Source organism: Nuphar pumila, chromosome 4, assembly GCF_984573655.1.
Source record: "Nuphar pumila chromosome 4, dmNupPumi1.hap1.1, whole genome shotgun sequence".
Classification (NCBI taxonomy): domain Eukaryota; kingdom Viridiplantae; phylum Streptophyta; class Magnoliopsida; order Nymphaeales; family Nymphaeaceae; genus Nuphar; species Nuphar pumila.
The window spans coordinates 45,805,151-45,823,226 of NC_143252.1; the positions used below are offsets into that span (position 1 = coordinate 45,805,151).

An 18,076-nucleotide genomic window follows, 5' to 3' on the forward strand; every position below is an offset into this window, starting at 1 on the left:
CCTACTCTTTTCTTTTTTACTATTTTTGCTCTCTGTTTTTATTTATTTATAATTATAATTTTTTTCTGCTCTCTAATCCGTTAACGGGTAACGTCCAAGGCGGTTCGTTAATTGGATCGGGTTTGATCCGAACCATTAAGATCCAGACATGGATTAGCCCAATAAAAAATCTACGTCACATGGCCACAACATATTTATGCCGTGTCCCACACGACATAAAATGACGCACTCTGACACGTGAACATGGACACTGACACGTGCTACTAATATTTGGTTCCATTGCGTCCTCGCTTTCATATGACACATTAAGGTCTTGTAAAAAAAAATGTGAGCCCCAGCATCCTGGGGAGGTTTGACCCGAACCAGACCCCTACTAAACCCTATGGGGTTAGGGTTTGGTGATAAAAGAACAAGGTCTGATTTGAATTTGGGTCGGACTCAAAGGGTTCAATTAGTATATTGAGCTGGGTATGGTTTGTGAAATTTCATACCAAACGCGAGCATGACTCGAGTTCTAATTAAGATATGTGGATTTTTAATTTAATATATATATATATATTATTTTACTAGAAATGTACTGGGTTTGGTTCATGACGTGGGTATGGCTTTTTATGATGAATCTGATTGAACCAAGGTCCAGACCCAGTACCATCATCTCAAGTTCAGATTCAGATTCAGATTCAGTCTCACCTGGATCCAAACCAGATCCGACCCTTTGACACCCCTACCCACTATCCACCAGTAGGGGTGTCAAGGACCTAACCCGGACCAAACCCTAAAGGATCTGGGTATGGTGACAAATAAGAATACCCGGTTAAGACTCGGGTTTGGACTCGAAGGTCTGATAAATACATAGATCCGGGTATAGTTTGTGAAATTTTATACTAGACCCAAGTTCCGATTAAGGCCCACAAATTTTCAATGTAAAAATAATAAAAATATTATTTTACCGGGTATGTTTCAGGTCTAGTTCATGTAGTTTTTATTGGGTCTGAGTATGGTTTCTTTTATAGTAGACCCGATTAAACTTAGGTCTGAACTCGATACCATACCTGAAAATCTGGTTCAAGTCTGGTTCTACCTGGGTCCGAACCAAACCCCACCCCTTGACACCCCTACCCACCAGGCAGTCGTTTTACCAGATGTTTGTAAAAGGGTCTCTTTCGTATTAAAGAGGGCCTCTATCTCACATTTTGAGGTAAAACTATGGGACCCGAATCCAGCTATCACGACCTGCTATGAAAGTTGGTTTCGTCTGACAGTACAAGACTTGAGTCACACCCATCCAGACATGAATCAGGATATACCAGAGACGTGAGGCCCAATACTCACTGGCATTTGGATTTCAGATCTTGGTGGGTCCCATGTTGTTGGTTCTGAAACTGGGTCGGATAGATCCAAACAGTTGAAGGTTGGAATGACTGAAAAAAAGCAGCATAACATGTAATACTTTGCAAATCCTTGCATGTAAGATTATAAGTTTATAACCGTCTCCATTGTACCTAGATCCAGGTTTAGATCCGCTTAAACCCAATAGGGACCATTAATTAGTAGGCAGAGGAAGAGGGACGGAATAATCCTAATACTTGGGGTTGCATTAGTGCTGGGAAAGAAGCCGAGCCACTTGTGGCTCAGCTCATGTTCCGCTGGAAAAGAGTTCGTTCAAAATCGTAAAATAGGCTTGGCGAGCTAAATGTAAACAATAGGTACTCAGACACGGGGGACAGGTTATATGTGCATCCCCGAACATGCACTGTAGCTACAGTGCGTGTTCGGGGTCTCGACTGAGCGCCGTATAGCACTCAGTCAGGTACACCATCCTTTGGGCTGTACGGCAGTGTATGGTACCCCCGTACATCCGATTGAGCATCACGCGGCGCTCAGTCGGGACCCTGAACACGCACTGTAACTACAATACGTGTTCGGGAGAGAACACGCAACACCCTCTCCTCAGACATGGCTCAATTTTTTTTTCATGAGGAATGGAGAAACCACCTCTCGAAGTGAGAGACCTGGTCGTGCTGGACTACGCCTGCCAACCTGTGATCGCTTCTCCGATAGCCTAAAACCATAGTGCACCCCTCATGCTCAAGGAGTTGCCTTGCTTCGATTATAATGCAAGGAACTAGTGCCTGTAGGATTTGAACCTATACCACCTGTCTACGGGTCCAGGCCTCATCCCACTATTTCTAACCCCTTTGGGGTAGCAGGTGCAATCCTTGGGCTTAAGGGTAGGCAACGGGCTGGCAGCCCTGATGGGCCAAGCCGACCTGGCCTGCCATGGTTTGGGCTAAGGTTTTAAGCATGGGCCAGGCCTGTTAGGTACTGGACTGAAACTCAGCCCATTATATATATGGACCAGGCCTGTGGTCTACCGGGCCGGCTCGATGGGCCTGAGTTATTTATTATTTTTAATAATATAAAATAAAAAAAATTAACTATTGCATAGTATATAAGTTGATAACTATTATTATTTACCTAATTAGTTATATTAAATTTATGAAAACTAGAAAAGTAATTAATTGGGTGCATGGGAAGTTGGGAACTTGTTAATTATTATTATTTACAAATGGATTTGGGCTGGGCTACACTTAAAGCCCGATGAGCCGAGCTCTAAACGAAACGGGTCCGGCCCGGCTTGATGCCGACCCCTAGTTGGGCTGAAGATCATGTGTTATATGGTCCCTAAAAGACATTGATCTGCTTCATCACAATCTTTCTTGGCCACAGAAAATGGACTGCAGATTCATTGTGGGAATAAACAATGAGATAGGTTTGTATAGAGGATCGTATGTAACGATCTTAGATATTGCAAACTGACATTTTTTATGAAATGGACATCTCAATCCTAGTGCATATCTGTTGTGGGTGTCTTGAATCCTGAACCCTTTTTGATCCATGACCCGATTCAGAAATATTTTGCAGACCATACCATAAGAATTTTTAACTAGTAGATTTTTCGCTTCCCATGGATGTAAGATTGAGCGCTGAACCACGAAAATATTGTCTTGTTTTGTTTTCTTCTTTTTTTTTTAAATTGTGGTTTGCTTTGTTTTGATTGTAGTTCTGCATGTACAGTATCTATAGTCTTCTCTCTCAAGATCGATGATTTGAATGTCCCTACTTGTTTTCTATAAAATCTTATCAGAACAAACTTATCTCGTATTGATCATCCACATTGGGTTTTTGTCATACTTGGGTCCAATGTTGTCAGTATTGGCTGATTCGCAGCGAAAATCAACACGATACTAACCCAAATCGGTTATATTTAATAAATGTAAAAATTGTTTAGATTTAAAATGTTAATATTATTTTAATATTATGTAATGGTTTTGACACATGTCACGTTCTGATTGGCACGATGTATTTCTTACTTGTTTTTTTGCCGATTTAAAACGATTCACTTGAGAATCGGTATGGGGCGGATTCACCTTAATCGTTTGGCAAACGATTTGATTGCCCATGGATTTGGACAACATTGCTTAAATATTAGGGTTTTTTTGCATCTTCACCTTTTATGAACTATTGCAAATTAATCACTGAGGTTAACATCTGTTATATTTTCTGAAAATAATTGTAAAGGGCTGGTAAACTGACAGTTCTGCCCTTACAGAGGACCATTTTGCAAAACATATATTTTAAGTTGGTTATCAGTGTTTTTTTTAGGCTTCTTCTTGGTGGGCTTGCTTGCTGATTTCAGGCCTTCGACCACCAACATGGTGTTAGTTCTGAAGCGGTTGGTGATAGCCACCTTTAATTTGTCGGAGGCCTTCACATCCATCCTTCTCAAAACCTGCAATACTTTAAAAGTATAGTCACTTGAATATGATAACTAATGTCTAAACAGTGATTTTCATGGATTTTTGTTCTTTTCTCTTGAATCTAATTATAAGAACCAGTTATTGAATCATCTGATCTAAACAGGATTTTTTTTAAGGCTTTAAAATCAATGACTCATAATCTTCACAAATATTCAAGCATTCTAAAATTACATTTTATCATAAAAAATACATAATCCAATGTTTGATTCCTAACAAATTCACCATGCCAAGCTCAACCACATTGTTGAATTTGCAAAAAAAAATGCTGAAAATACTCGTTATATATATATATATATATATAGAGAGAGAGAGAGAGAGAGATAGATAGAGAGAGAGAGAGAGAGAGAGATTGCAAAGGGTTGTTGGGAGAAAACCCCTATAGGTAGAGAGTACATAATAGTCATTTTACATGACATTTAACCATAGTTATTGTTTGACCCTGGTTAGTTTGACACCATCTTAACAGACAAACCATTTGGAACTAACGGTGAAAAAAGGTGAGGACCAATTTGCAAAATTGAAGGCATGGTCTGATTTGTAAATCGCTCAAAAGGCGAGGACAATTTTGCAAAAAAGAATCATAAATATTTCTTGCGTTTTTCAGTGTTTTGATTAGTTTAGGACTTTTTAGGTTGTAGTTTAATTAGTTTATGAATTCCAACTAACATTTTCCATCTTGTTTAGAAGTCTCTTTTTATGAAACACATTTTTAGATGAGGGTAGTTTTTAGAATTTTTAAAACTTAGTTTGACCTTTTTAGAAATTTTAGTTTTAACCTAGATTTTCAATATAAAAACATCTTTTTCAGCAGAGGGGGGCAAAAGAAAAGCAAGTAATCCTCATGCTTATATGTCTTCTCAAGTCCTGCAGCTTCCAAAGCTTTGTAGATTGTCTCATACATCATTTGCATAGTTTCATGCTGCAGATATCAATAGAAGAACTAGACTATAGCATTTCGCTTGGAAACAGCCAATAAGCGTCAAGCTCATGGATTATAAGATACTCAGAACATTTGAAATCACAGAAGAAAATCTGAACTCATTTTTCCAAGGATCTTGGGAAAAACACAACATGATCATAAGATAATATAGGCATATTTTCATTTTTCAAAATGAAAGCATATTTTATATTATCATAATGATTGAAGATATTGGTGTCATTTTTTACAAATTCAGACATACCGAATCTCACCTGCCAAAAGAGAATCCGCTGCACAGAAATGTCTTTTGGCTTACCCTCAGGCCACATTGGAATAACAATATATGCTGCAAATCTTTCGTTTGATTCAATTTTGCTTGCTATTTTAAGAGCAATTTCCATAGGTATTAGATTGAAGGCATCTGCAATGATAAGAAGCTTTTTAATAGCTAAGAATGTAAAATTTGGGAAGTTAATATGCATTTTTCAAAACCTTTTTCACCTGTAAGATGAAAAGATACATCTCCACGTCTACAAGACAAAAAGGATGAATAACCAAAAATGGGCCCAAGTAATAAAACAATGACTTGATGAATCCAAATCAAGATGAAATAGAAACATAAAGGATCCAAAATCAGGCAAAGAATGTTCTGGTTCTCGTCCCATGTGGCTCCATAATCAGGTAAAGATATACAATAGGATTTGTGGTACAATAAATATATAACACAATCTGTTCTAGCTTTTCATATAAAAACCAATAAGAATTCATTTGTTTCAGTAGGCCAGCATCATAGACCCTCAGATTAGACCCTGATCCAATATTCCACTATGAGACCTGAGTCAGAAGGGGATCGAAGGCTGGACATACTTTACAAAAGTAAACATTGTTTGGTCCACCGGTCAAGAATGACCCAGTCCCTGCCCACCCATTTGCATCCTTAATAATCATACCTTTTTCATAGTGCAAAGGCCAGTTGTATGAGGATCCAATGAAGTACTGGTTCTCAATATAAATAAAATGTTGTGCAGCCCGAATAGCCTCAATATATGCCAAATGCATGCTCATATCAATCACCATATTTTTTCCAGCAACTAGGTTCTGCCAAATAAAACAGAATGAATAAGTTCACAGATCTAAGATATCAGAAAACCAATCCAAAAAAATAACTATCCTCTGACTCTGCTGGGAGCTGTTTTCAGATCTTCAGGAAATCCTTTCACCGAGTTTGAATCAATTGAACGGAAAATCTACATGTTAATAAAAGCCCAAAATTATCATCTATACGTAAAGTTAATGTGCTCTATTAATGTTCTTTTTCTATTGGAAACATTTAAATTTTGAACTTGAATGAGAATTCACCTGCACTTGCCAATCCTCTGCTTCATTTGCACGCAATTGTGCAGCATCCTGCAAGCTTAAGATATCAGGGATTGCTGCAAGGTCCAGCAAAGCATCTTCAGAATGTAACAGTCTTTTAAGTGCTCGGCGCTCTGAAGCTTTAGTCCAGCACTCTTGAAAGTTGGTAAGGATGTCATATGCAGCTGGGCCATCTATTCTGCCATGCAAATCATGCCATGGTTGCCTTGGGCCATTTATATTTGGCTGTAAAGATAGCACATCAGTAGAGAAATAATTATCCACTGTACAAAAAAGAACATATCAACAGTCTGCCTTGCAAAGTAGTTTTTTGTCACACTTGAGATGGACCTCCATAAATTTTGGTTATCCATATGGCTATAATGGCCCCTCGTAGTTAGGGCTATAAACAGATTGAATCCACAATGGATGCTAGCCTGACCCAGGCCTAGCTAGCTATAAGATGATCATTGAAAGAGTGAATCTAGTTAATTTTCAGGTCAGATCCAGATCAATTCAAAATTTACATGGTTTCAGGTTGTGAGATATTTAATTGATCATGCATAAATTTTGCATTCTATACAGATATTTCTATGCATGATCCATCGAAAAAAGGCATTAAAAACTCATTCTTATCAATGTTTTTGAGAAACTGCTCTAAAATCAAAAGAAAGTTGAAATTGCCAATTTTCAAATCTTTCTTGCGCTTTTCAATGTTTTGATTAGTTTAGGACTTTTTAGGTTGTAGTTTAATTAGTTTATAAATTCCAACTAACATTTTCCATCTTGTTTAGAAGTCACTTTTTATGAAACACGTTTTTAGATGAGGGTAGTTTTTAGAATTTTTAAAACTTAGTTTGACCTTTTTAGAAATTTTAGTTTTAACCTAGATTTACAATATAAAAACATCTTTTTCAGCAGAGGGGGGCATCTCCCTCTTGAGAAAACACGCCCTATTCTCTCTCTCCCTCTCTTCTCTTCCTCCTCTTCGTTCCCAACCGATTCTCCCTTTTGCTCTTCTTCTTTCTTCCCCATTCTCTTCTTGCTTCTAATCCCTTCTGACGCCGGTTCTTCTTGTTCCCATCGTAGGAGGCACGTGCAACTTGAAGGAAAGATCGTTTCTTCTTCTCAACCCCTCCATCGGAGGCAAATTGTGAGGTTTTCTTCTTCTCCCCCGTCTCTCCATACATTATTATTTAGATTAGCTTTTATTTATCCCGTAGAATACATGTATCATATTTCATCATGGCATATAGTATAGTTTAATCTTCATATATTTATTGCATTTAGTTTAGATTGCTTGTTTTTATTCATTGCAAAAAGAAAAAGAAAAAAAATATAGATATCATATGTAGCATTGCATACAACGTAGTTTAGTTTTTGTTGTGTCATTGCATGCAAGCTAACATAGATCGTTAGTTGTAGAATAGTTTCTTTTTATGAGTTTTGTGATTTTAAAATAATTTAGGTTCAGATTTAGGTTTAAATCAATTTAGATTAGTTTCTTTAATTTGGTATTTATTGAATTAATTAATTCCAGTTCTTTTTAATTAATCGATTTAGGGTTTTTGTTATCTTTTTTATTTTTATTATTTTTGGTAGATAGATCTGAATATTGTCTGATTATTTTCATTAATAGGTAGTTTGTGCATTGATTAAATCACGTCTTTTAATGTTAGTTAACATTTGTGTTAGTTTCTCAGTAGTTAGTTGGTAATATTTAATTCCAGAATTTATTTTTAGTAACTAGATTAGAATTTAGTTGTTAATTCATCCATTATCGTTTTTAAATAGTTTTTAATTTTAGCCGATTTAGATAATTTGTCATTATTCTTTTTTATTAGCCATTTTAATTCATGTTTTTAATTTCTGTTTTCAGTCAATTAGATCAGGATTAATTTCATTAGATTAATTGAATTTGTTAAAAATTAGTTTAGGATTAACTTAGTTTAGCCAAATTCCTTTTATTGCAATTATCAGTTTTAGTAGAATAGTTATATTCTTTTCTTAAATCATGTTTTGCTGTAGAAGGGTAGTTTAAATCCCACAACTAGAGTTAGATTTAATTGAGTCACGTTAATTTTAGTTAGTTGTTAATTTGATAGCTTAATTAAATTAGATTTAGCTAATTAAAACATTAGCCAATTTTTGTTCTTCTTCTTTCTATTCATGAATAGTTAGATAGGTTAGTTAGGTATTCTTTATTAATTATTATAGTTAGTTTTAAAGTTCGTACAACTATTAGTTAGTTATTGATTTAGTAATATTGTTAGTTGACATGTTAGTCTTTGATCTCTTGAATTCTTAGTTATTTGGTTAGTCTTCATTTTCTTTGTTTGGTAGTAGTTAATTAGAAATCATAGTTAATAAGTTCCAGATTTTATTTATTTAGTTTACACTTCTGTACAGTAGTTAGAGTAGTGGTTAAATATTAGTTTGTTAGTTTATTATTTCTTGTCAATTAGCTTAATTGGTAGTTTCATTTCTTGTAATTCGGTTAGCTTGTTTTCTTGCTTTCTTAGTTAGTTTGTTTTAATTCATTTTAAGATTAGTTAGTTTGTTAAGTTAATTGTTACATGTTAGTTTCTTTCTTGTTTTTATTTAGTTAGTTTGGTATATAGTTGGTTATATAGCTTGTTAATTAGTTTGTTATTTAGTTAGTTTAGTTGTTACATGCTAGTTAATTGTTACAAGTTTGTTATAGTTTTCTAAATTAGTTTCTTGCTATGTCACATGGTGCGGGTGCGGGTACGGGTACGAGTGCGACACGGGTGTAGAGAAAATTCAAAATGTTTAGACACGGGAACACAACTATATATATATATATAACAATAATAAGATTATAAATTTTAAAGCAATAAGTTGATCGGTCAAAGTTGACAACATATATATAACAATAATAACAATAAATATATACATATATATATATATATAACAATCATAAATGGACAAAAATAGACTTGGTCAAAGTTAACCGAGTCCAAAATTAATTTTAATAAATGAACAAAAATAGACTCAATCAAAGTTGATTGAGTCCAAAACATAGACGAACTCGGCCCCAGTGCATTGACCGAGTCCGACACTTCGTTGATCGTATCCGCCCCGTGTCCGAAGCCGCACCCGTGTGGGGTACGGGCGACGCGGGTGCGTCGACCTTTTAGCCGAGTCCGTGTGACTTAGGTTTCTTGCTTTTCTTGTTTGGAATATTAGATTTTGGTATAGTTTCTTTACTTTATTCCGCTCGTTTTGTAATTTTTTTTTTCAGGGAAGTGGTTGAACGTGCGATAGGCCAACAAAAGTACTTCTGAAGAGCTCTCAAAGGTCTCATAAAAGTCCCTAAAACGCCTCTCAGAAGAGCCAAAACCTTTTAAGAGTGAAAAACTAAAAGCCTTTTGTAGCATCCTCAGGTCAAAGGGAAGCAGTGAAGATCAAAGGGACTAGAAGCTCAAGCAACTGAAAACCCCTTTTTCTTTTCTTTTAGATTAGGGTTATTTATTTCATTAATTTGGGTTTGTAATAAGGCCATTTATTATTTTTGAGCTCTCTGCAAGAGGGTAACACATTGTAATAGCTAGTTACTTTTACTTATTTATTTTTAAAGGCAATAAAGCTTGTCATTCTGTGAAATACAAAGTTTCTTCTCCTGTTTCCTGAGTTCGACCCGGATCTCACTCTAGTGTGAGCCGATTTTTATTATTTGGTGTCTGGCTTTCACAAAATGTTTTTATCAAAAATATATCTTTAAAAACCTATTTCATAAAACTTACACTACTAATCTAACACAATCTGGACTCAGACCCATTAATTTAGTTAAATATGTAAGGAGTTTGGTGGGACTTGTACATGAGACCGTGGGAAGCAAAAAATGTAGGCAAACACCACAGTACTTCAAGTTTTAATAAAACATTATCGATATAATTTTTATATCCGTTTTTTGTCCTGGCTTTGGATCATGACATATTTGAGACTATCTGATCCAATTCTGAACGTAGCCACACTTGGTTGGTTCATATTATGGTTGACCTTGGTCTGAACTATATGCTACCAGTTGACAGGTAATATAACAAAAACCAAACACCATCTGTATAAAATATATATGCATGACATGAGAAGCATAATCAGCACAGAAGCAGAGCTACAGATTTTCAATTAAGCTATACACTATGTCAAAGGGACTCTCCAACTAGGTGTTGCACCCGCACCTGATGCGGTCAACCTGACCTTGGGTGCAGTCAACGCACCCAGGGTCATTTATGTCCAACTTTTGGACTTTATATATATATATATATATATATATATATATATATATATATATTTTTTTTTTTTTTTGCCGCAACCCCGCACCCAAGCTTTTTGAAAGTGCCGTGCACCCGCACCCATGTGACATAGGCTAGACATGGGCTTTGGTAGGCGAATACTCCGGCAATGAAATTTGAAATCAAGATGCACATAAAAATTCATGTATTAAAAATATAAATTAAGTTACCCGAACCTACCCACTTTCATAATATATAATATGTAAAATAAAAGTAAAGTTGCATATTTGTCCTTAACATGAGGCACATAAACTTATGAAAACAAGAAATTAAGCAATGAATGATGTTTGTACAGAATCTAGACAGATGTAAAAGATGTTGTAACAGTAAGAAGAGAAGGAATTGAGAAAAAAGTGAGGAAAGTTTTACTTGAATAGTTGGGTTCCGATGGTCATCTTTATGCACAGTTTGTAAGGTCTTGAATAAAGGATGTGCAGGAGTATCATATCGCCCATCACATAAGTCAAGACCTCCAACAAAAGCAACAATTCTTCTCTTCTTGTTACCGGAATCACAGTCCACAATCACTGTTTTCTGATGATGTGTATAGATCACTCCATCTTTCTGTTAACAAGAAATAAGAGTAAACTATTAAAATAAGTTCCAACTTGAGAGAAGAAATCAGCAATCTATAAAGTTGAGATAGAAACAGTAATAAAGCTTATACATCCACAAGAAACAATAAAAACACAGATTTCTAAAGTTATCTCAATTTGACAAGGAATAGAATTCAGTGCTATGGAACTCATGACATGAGGCAAAAGATGATGGCTGCAACAAGTTGGCCAGACATCCTAGACAACTACAACTGGGGCATTGGCTTCATCCACCTGTGCTACTCAAAGGATTTTATATAGCATAATGATATCTGATCTTGGTTTGTGATATCCAAAACAAATTTGACAACTGATAGTAAAGCATGTATTGTCATATAACATGACATCCATAAATAATTAACCAAAATAAAAAAGAATGTTAGTAGTTGTTTCACAAAGTCCAGCTCAAACGCACAAAATCTGAAATTGAGTATGATCTACATCTTTATCAGTGACAAATCTCATTCAGACTAGTGCAGGCACACACTTGCACATACACGCATATATGTACATAAACATATAAGAAATTAATGTATGTAATGCAAATGTGCTAAATGAAACATGCTAAATGGGTTTTTCTGGCCTTTTTTTGTTTTATTTTTAAGTTCTGACTGTACAGATGAGATCTGCGTACTTGCTTTCAAAGGGATAAGCTCTTGGACTATGTCACAGGGACTCTCCAACTAGGTGCCACACCCGCGTCGCACCCGATGCGGTCAATCTAACCCTGGGTGCAGTCAATGCACTCAGGGTCATTTATGTCCAACTTTTGGACTTTATATATATATATATATATATATATATATATATATATATATATATATATATAATTTTTTATATTTTTGCTGCACCCCACACCCAAGTTGTTTGAAAATGCCGCACCCCCGCACCCAAGTTTTTTTAAAGTGCCGCACCCCCGCAGTCGCACCCATGTGACATAGGTCCTGGAGTGGTCGATTCTGACACGGGTGGATTTTTATAAGGTTCAAAATCTTTGTAAAATTTCAAGGCTCCAAATATCATTTTTTTAAGGGATAACACATGATCTGGGTGTCAATTCCTAATAAATCGACCATGCTGAACACATCTATTGGGTTGGAACTGCAAAAAAAAGCACTGGAAAAGCTGAAAAACCCCATTTAGCATGTTTCTTTCAGCATGTTTGCATCAGTATATATCTACCAGAAAATAATTATTTCTAATGCAAGTCCAAATGGATCAGACGTTGATGAGATGAACCCAACATCAAATGCCGAATAGAACCATTTCTGAGTTATTCAACTCAGAAAATGAGACACATCCCATACATTCTTTTGTCTGTGACATCCAGAATCAAAAGAATCAGATGTCAACTTATACCACAACTATTTGGGAGCAAAACCTGTAGGCCAGATTTTTTACCACGTGAAGATGGCATTTGAGAAGGTGATTTTAAGGCAATAGGGGTCATGTCTGCTGATTTGAACCAGACATCCTCTGATAGTTATGACTAAGAAATTGCATTTACAATTTTAGCATGTCCCATGAACATTTAAGAAACAGTACATTTCCAAAGAAAATTGGCAGTGTAAATTGTCAAAGAAATGACTCATCTATCAAAGAAAGGTCAAACAATCAACCATTATATTAGCAAAATGGTGACCTGTTGCCTGATCCAACTATGATTCTTCTAAGCAATTCTTGGGCAAAGCAATACATGAACTGCTGAATGCTTGAAAAATTTCCGAGTCTCTTCATCATGTGTCTTCATACAAAGATCCTGTTCACAATAAAATCAATGCACAGTCAATAAAAAGAATGAGAAGTATATGGTGGCTCATACTTCAAAGTAATTTACATAATTCAAAATCACATGGGAAGTTCTTACTTGGCTGGGGTTATACCTACTAAAAGGAATGACATGCAGAAACATTTTGGTATTCCCAATCTTTCATATGGAAAAAAACCACACAATTTATACAAACAGATGCATCCATGTGTTTATGTTTTATCTCTATTCTTATGTTTTATATTTAGCTACATATATTCACAATATCACTGACATATTACGGGCACATATATTGGTCTTCTCCATGATATTCACATATACATTTCGCGTGTTGTGTGTGTATGAGTACCTGTGCATTTGTGTGCATGCACATACATGTGCGTTGATATGATTCTAATCATTTTTCTTTCTTCCTATTTTTCCTTATATTACTTCAAGACATATTCAAGAAAGCTTGAGGAAAATGTGTCCACAACCAGAGTACATGCCATCGCTGCAGAAACTCCAGCCAATCAATGCCGATAATTCTGTCTAGAATAAGTAGAACAAATTGTAGGATTGCAGTTCCAATTTCACTAGAAAGAAAATATATATATAGTGAGAAAATTTTCATGAATGTAATTTAGGGCATGTTTGGTTGGGCCTCATGAGAATCACTCTCTCATTCAAATGAGAAAGTGATTCCCATATGGCCCCATTTCTCATGCCCAACCAAACATGAGATTTGGGGCCCATGTGATTTCTAGCCGTGTACCAAAAAGGCTGCAGAGTTGAACGTTGAGGTTTGAGACCCCAACGTTCATCTCCTTCTTCTTGCCTATATGAAGAAGAAGAGGAAGCCACCTGCATATTGCTGGAAAGAGGGAAGGACGCCTGAAGGGGGAGCTTCGCCAAAAAAATCACGAGCCTGTTTTTCTTTTCTCCTTGGTTGATGCAAAATCACCAGAAGGTGGTTGCATGGTGGAGCTCACTGGAATCGAGATTCCGGCGAGCTCCATTGGCCAACGACCGAACAAGGGCTGAGGCCTGGCGAGCCCCTGTTTGGGTCCCCCTCTTTCTATTCGTGTTTTTTTTTATTGTTTGGTGAGCCCCTATTTCGGCCTTGTAGCTCTTTTTTTTTTTCTTTTTGCAATGGGTTTTATTGGCTGCCGAGGGAGGAGCTCGCCGGAATCAAGATTTCGGCAAGCTCCACCGCCCTCCCTATGATCGAACAGGGGCTCCTGCCGGCGAGCCCTTGTTCAGTCTTCCCAAAAAAATTTGACTTGCAATTGAGAGGAAGGGGGCAATCAAGCGGGGAGCTCGTCGGAAAACGCCGTTGGCGAGCTCAACACCTCTCTGATAGAGTCTTGCAGCCGTGTCAACCAACAAAAAAAAGATGAATCTCATAGAAATGAGATTCCTTTCCCCACACCAACCAAACCAATCATGAGAATTGGAATCGCATGAGATTCCAAATCACATGATTTTGATTCTCATGAGATTTTTTTTCATTTTTTTTAAAGAGCATCCAAACATACCTTACCTCATAAACTAGAACATCCACCCAAATCCAAAAGATAAACAAAAAAACAACAGTACTTGCCATTCATTAGAACATGGCCATTCATTAGAACATGATTAGAACCAACAAAAACCAGAAACTACTGCTATGCCAATACTATTTCAAGGGCTCAAGTGCTTTACCCATTTAATAGGTCCGATGCTCCCAGACCCCGGATCATTCCAAACAAGAAACAAGACTCTGGTGCCTGCTGTAGACTTGGCCATGAGAAGTTGTAAACACCCCAAATTTTTACCCTCATCCAGTACTTACATTTCATGTGTCATTGCATATCATTGCATGCATTCGGCATACCATTTCATTGCATTGCATATCATTGCATTGCATATCATTGCATGTCATTACATCTCATTTTCGAGATCCAGCACTCCTGTTTTCAAAACATTCAATCCAAATTTGAGTTTTAAAACTTTTCTTTTAAAATCAATTTCAAAACCTGGGTTTTTATTCAACATTCTATCATTTTCCAACCCCAGGACCTCATATTTCAAAATATTTTCTCAGAAAACAATCTGGATTTATTTTAAATGCAAATTTTAATTGATTTCAATTCTCAGATGAAACCCATTTAGGTGGTGTCGCTTCTGGATTCCTTTACTTGTCAAAAATCTCCAAAAATTTAAGAGTCCTAGTTGGATCAGGACTCTTTTTCCAGAGTCCAGTCGGATCAGAACTCTACTTTTCACTACCTTTTTACCTGTTTTTGAAGAAAACCTTTTAAAATCTTCTGTTTTGGCCAAAATCTCAAAGTCCTGGTTGGATCAGGACTCTTCTTCAAGAGTCCAGTCGGATCAGGACTCTTCTTCAGAGTTTCAATTGGATTGGGACTCTAATCTTTTACAACTATTTTTATCCATTTTCAATCAAATCTTTCAAAAAGAGTTAGAAACTCAGAGTTTTAGTCAAAACAGGACTCTGTTGAGAGAGTTCTAGTTGGATCAAGACTCTGATCCTGATTTCAATTTTGAGAGGATCTTTCAGAAATCTTTCGATCTACCAAAACTATTACACTTTTATCAAAGAATTTCAAAATTCTGAGATTTTATCTCAGAGTCCTGATCAAATCAGGACTCTACCCCAGAGTCCTGATCGAAGTAAGACTCTATCCAAAATTGATTTTCTCACTTTATTTTCACTGGTTTTCAAAAGCTTTGCTTAAATTTCATCATTTGCTTATCATAAAACTAAAATTCTTAGAGTTCTGATCGAATCAGGACTCTTTCTCAGAGTCCTAATTAGATCAGGACTCTAAACCAAAACTTCAATTTTATCCTGTTTTTAACTGTTTTTCAAAATTCTCTCATTTGATTTCTCAGAAAATCCAAAAATCTGAAAGTCCTAGTTCAATCAGGACTCTGTCCTTAGACTCTCAGTTGAATCAGAACTCTCTTTTATTTCAATATTCGTTATTGTTTTCACTGTTTTGACAAGTTCTTTTGTTTTTCAGAAAATATCAAAAAAATCTAGAGTTTTAGTCCGATCAGAACTCTGTCCTAGAGTCCTAGTCCAGTCAGGAGTCTGTTTGAAGTCTGTTTTTATTCCATTTTCATTTATTTCCATTTGTTTTCAAAATTTAGGTCATTTTACAGAGTCCAGTTAGTTCAGGACTCTATTTTAGAGGTTGGTCGAACTAGGAGTCTACCCTGGCTGTGTTTTTCTGACTTATTTCATCATTTCTTGATAAAATCTTTTAAAAATTCTTTCATTTGTCTTTTAAAATCCAAAATCTCAGAGTCCTAAGAGTTCAGGACTCTAACTCGGAGTTCCAGTTTGCTTGATACCCTATTTTCAAAGATCTTGAATTTCAAATACTGATTTTAACCCCTTTTCAAAGCCATTTTCAGTGTTTATTTCAAAATTCTTCAAAACTCGATGTGGGCCCACTCAGTTGGCCCCATATCCAAAGAAGTTCTGACTCGGTTAGAACCCTATGCCATTTTAAAATATTCTAATTTTAAGTTTACTTTTGAAAATCTTTTAAAAACTCCTTCAATTTCAAGTTTTAAAATCGCTTTTTGAAAAACTCAAGTAGGGCCCACTCGGGGTGGCGCTATATTCGAGTAAGTCAGGGCTAGACTAGAGTTAGTCAGTGTCTTGGTTAGTGTTAGGGGTTTAGAAGAGTCAAAATTCATTTTAAAAACTCATTTTGAACTTTAGTTTTTAAAACTAGTGTTTTTAAAGGGTTTTTTTTAAGGTGTTTTAAAACTCAAATGTTAAAAATGCCAAGTGGCATTACATTTGGGGATTTTTAGGAGAGTCTAGGGGTTAATTAGGTATTAAATAGGATAATTTAGGCTAGGGGTAGGATGGTAACTACACCCAAAAATTGCCCCCCTTAGAGAGTCCAAAATTTTTAGAAAACTTGATTTTTTTAACCTAAAAAATTTTCTTTATAAAGAGGCCCCATGGGGGATGATTTTTCCAGCCACCTCCTATTGGATTCTTGGAGCTTCTCTCTCCTCTCCAGCCTTCCTCCATTGCTGCAACTCCAAGGTAAATAATTTCTTCAATTTTTGATATTTTATTTAGTATTTTTAATGATTTAAATCTAGATTTAGCCTTGGACACCCCTCCTTATGAAGATCCAACCATGGTTTCACCTCAAGAACCATCAAGAACGGTCCAAGAAGATGATCTAACTCTGTTTTTTATGTTTTACAGAGATTCTAATTCATTAGAATCACTTTTAGCATTAGTCTTTGCATTATTAACCAATAAAATACATGATTTACCCTTTTAATGAGTTAAATCTATGTTTTAAAGGTAATATTGAATTCCAGCCATTGATTCCCTGCTTTTATTTTATTTTCATGGTTTATTCATGTTTGTTTTACGTTCTATAGCATAGAAATAATTTTTATTTACTGTTTTATGGTTTATTTTATTGTTTTCATTAGTTAATGCATATTTTCTCAAGTTTCTTAGATTTCTGTGTGTTTTTTTTAGTTTAGAACAGAAAAGAGCATGCTGTTTCGGATTGAAATATGTGTTGTTAATTTCTGATTTTTTTATATGTGATGCATGCATATGTTATTGATCTACTGTAAAAAAAATCAGAGTTTTTGGACTTCGGGAACCCTGTCAGAAAAATCAGACACCAAATCGGGTTTTTAAAAACTTTAAAATCGTTGTTAAAATCAAGAGGGTAACTTGCTGTGATGATATTTTTCTCATCTTTTATCCGATATTAGATCTGTAAAGTGCCATGGATTTATATTGATTAGATCTAGCTACTGTGAAATTTTCAAAATTTTTTATCACTGTTTAGTATTTTTCCTTTGTCAGAGACTCTGATTTTCAATTTAAAACTCGTTAGGGTTTACCAAAACCCTAATCAGACTTGTGTTGTTTATAAATCCCAAACTACAGATCCGATTCATGATCTGTAAAAAGTGAGTATTGTTATTTTTCTGTCAACTTTTTATTGTTAAAATCTCAGATATTTTGAATGAGTTCTGCTATTTATCCCGAAATTTTCAATTGAAAGTATCAGTCAGGACCAAAGTTAAAATCAATATATTCAAGTCCGGATTGTCGGATGGGTATCTCCCTGGTTTTAAAAGCTTTTTCAAATCTGTAAAAAGGAAAAGTTCTGTTTTTGTCTATTTGTTCTCTGTAAAATTTCATAGATTTCCATGGAGGTTTGACCCCTGGTTCGGGTCTTGGACTGAAACTGGTTGGTGAGCTAGGTCAAAAATAGCATATTTTTAGGGTTTAATGCAATTTTCGGATTAAATTA

General features: G+C 35.6%; 1 protein-coding gene across 1 annotated transcript in view; it reads right to left on the reverse strand.

Annotated features, from left to right (window-relative positions):
• Positions 1 to 4,605: 4,605 nt before the first annotated feature.
• The window catches only part of LOC149840154 (phospholipase D beta 1-like), a 134,461-nt gene continuing 120,990 nt past the window's right edge, over positions 4,606 to 18,076 (reverse strand). Inside the window, exons 6-9 of the mRNA XM_090005009.1 lie at positions 5,919 to 5,987; positions 5,691 to 5,838; positions 5,013 to 5,161; positions 4,606 to 4,740 (exon numbers count right to left, since the gene is read on the reverse strand). Of these exons, the coding sequence (XP_089861135.1) occupies positions 4,606 to 4,740; positions 5,013 to 5,161; positions 5,691 to 5,838; positions 5,919 to 5,987 (501 nt within the window). The remainder of the gene's footprint in view (positions 4,741 to 5,012; positions 5,162 to 5,690; positions 5,839 to 5,918; positions 5,988 to 18,076) is intronic.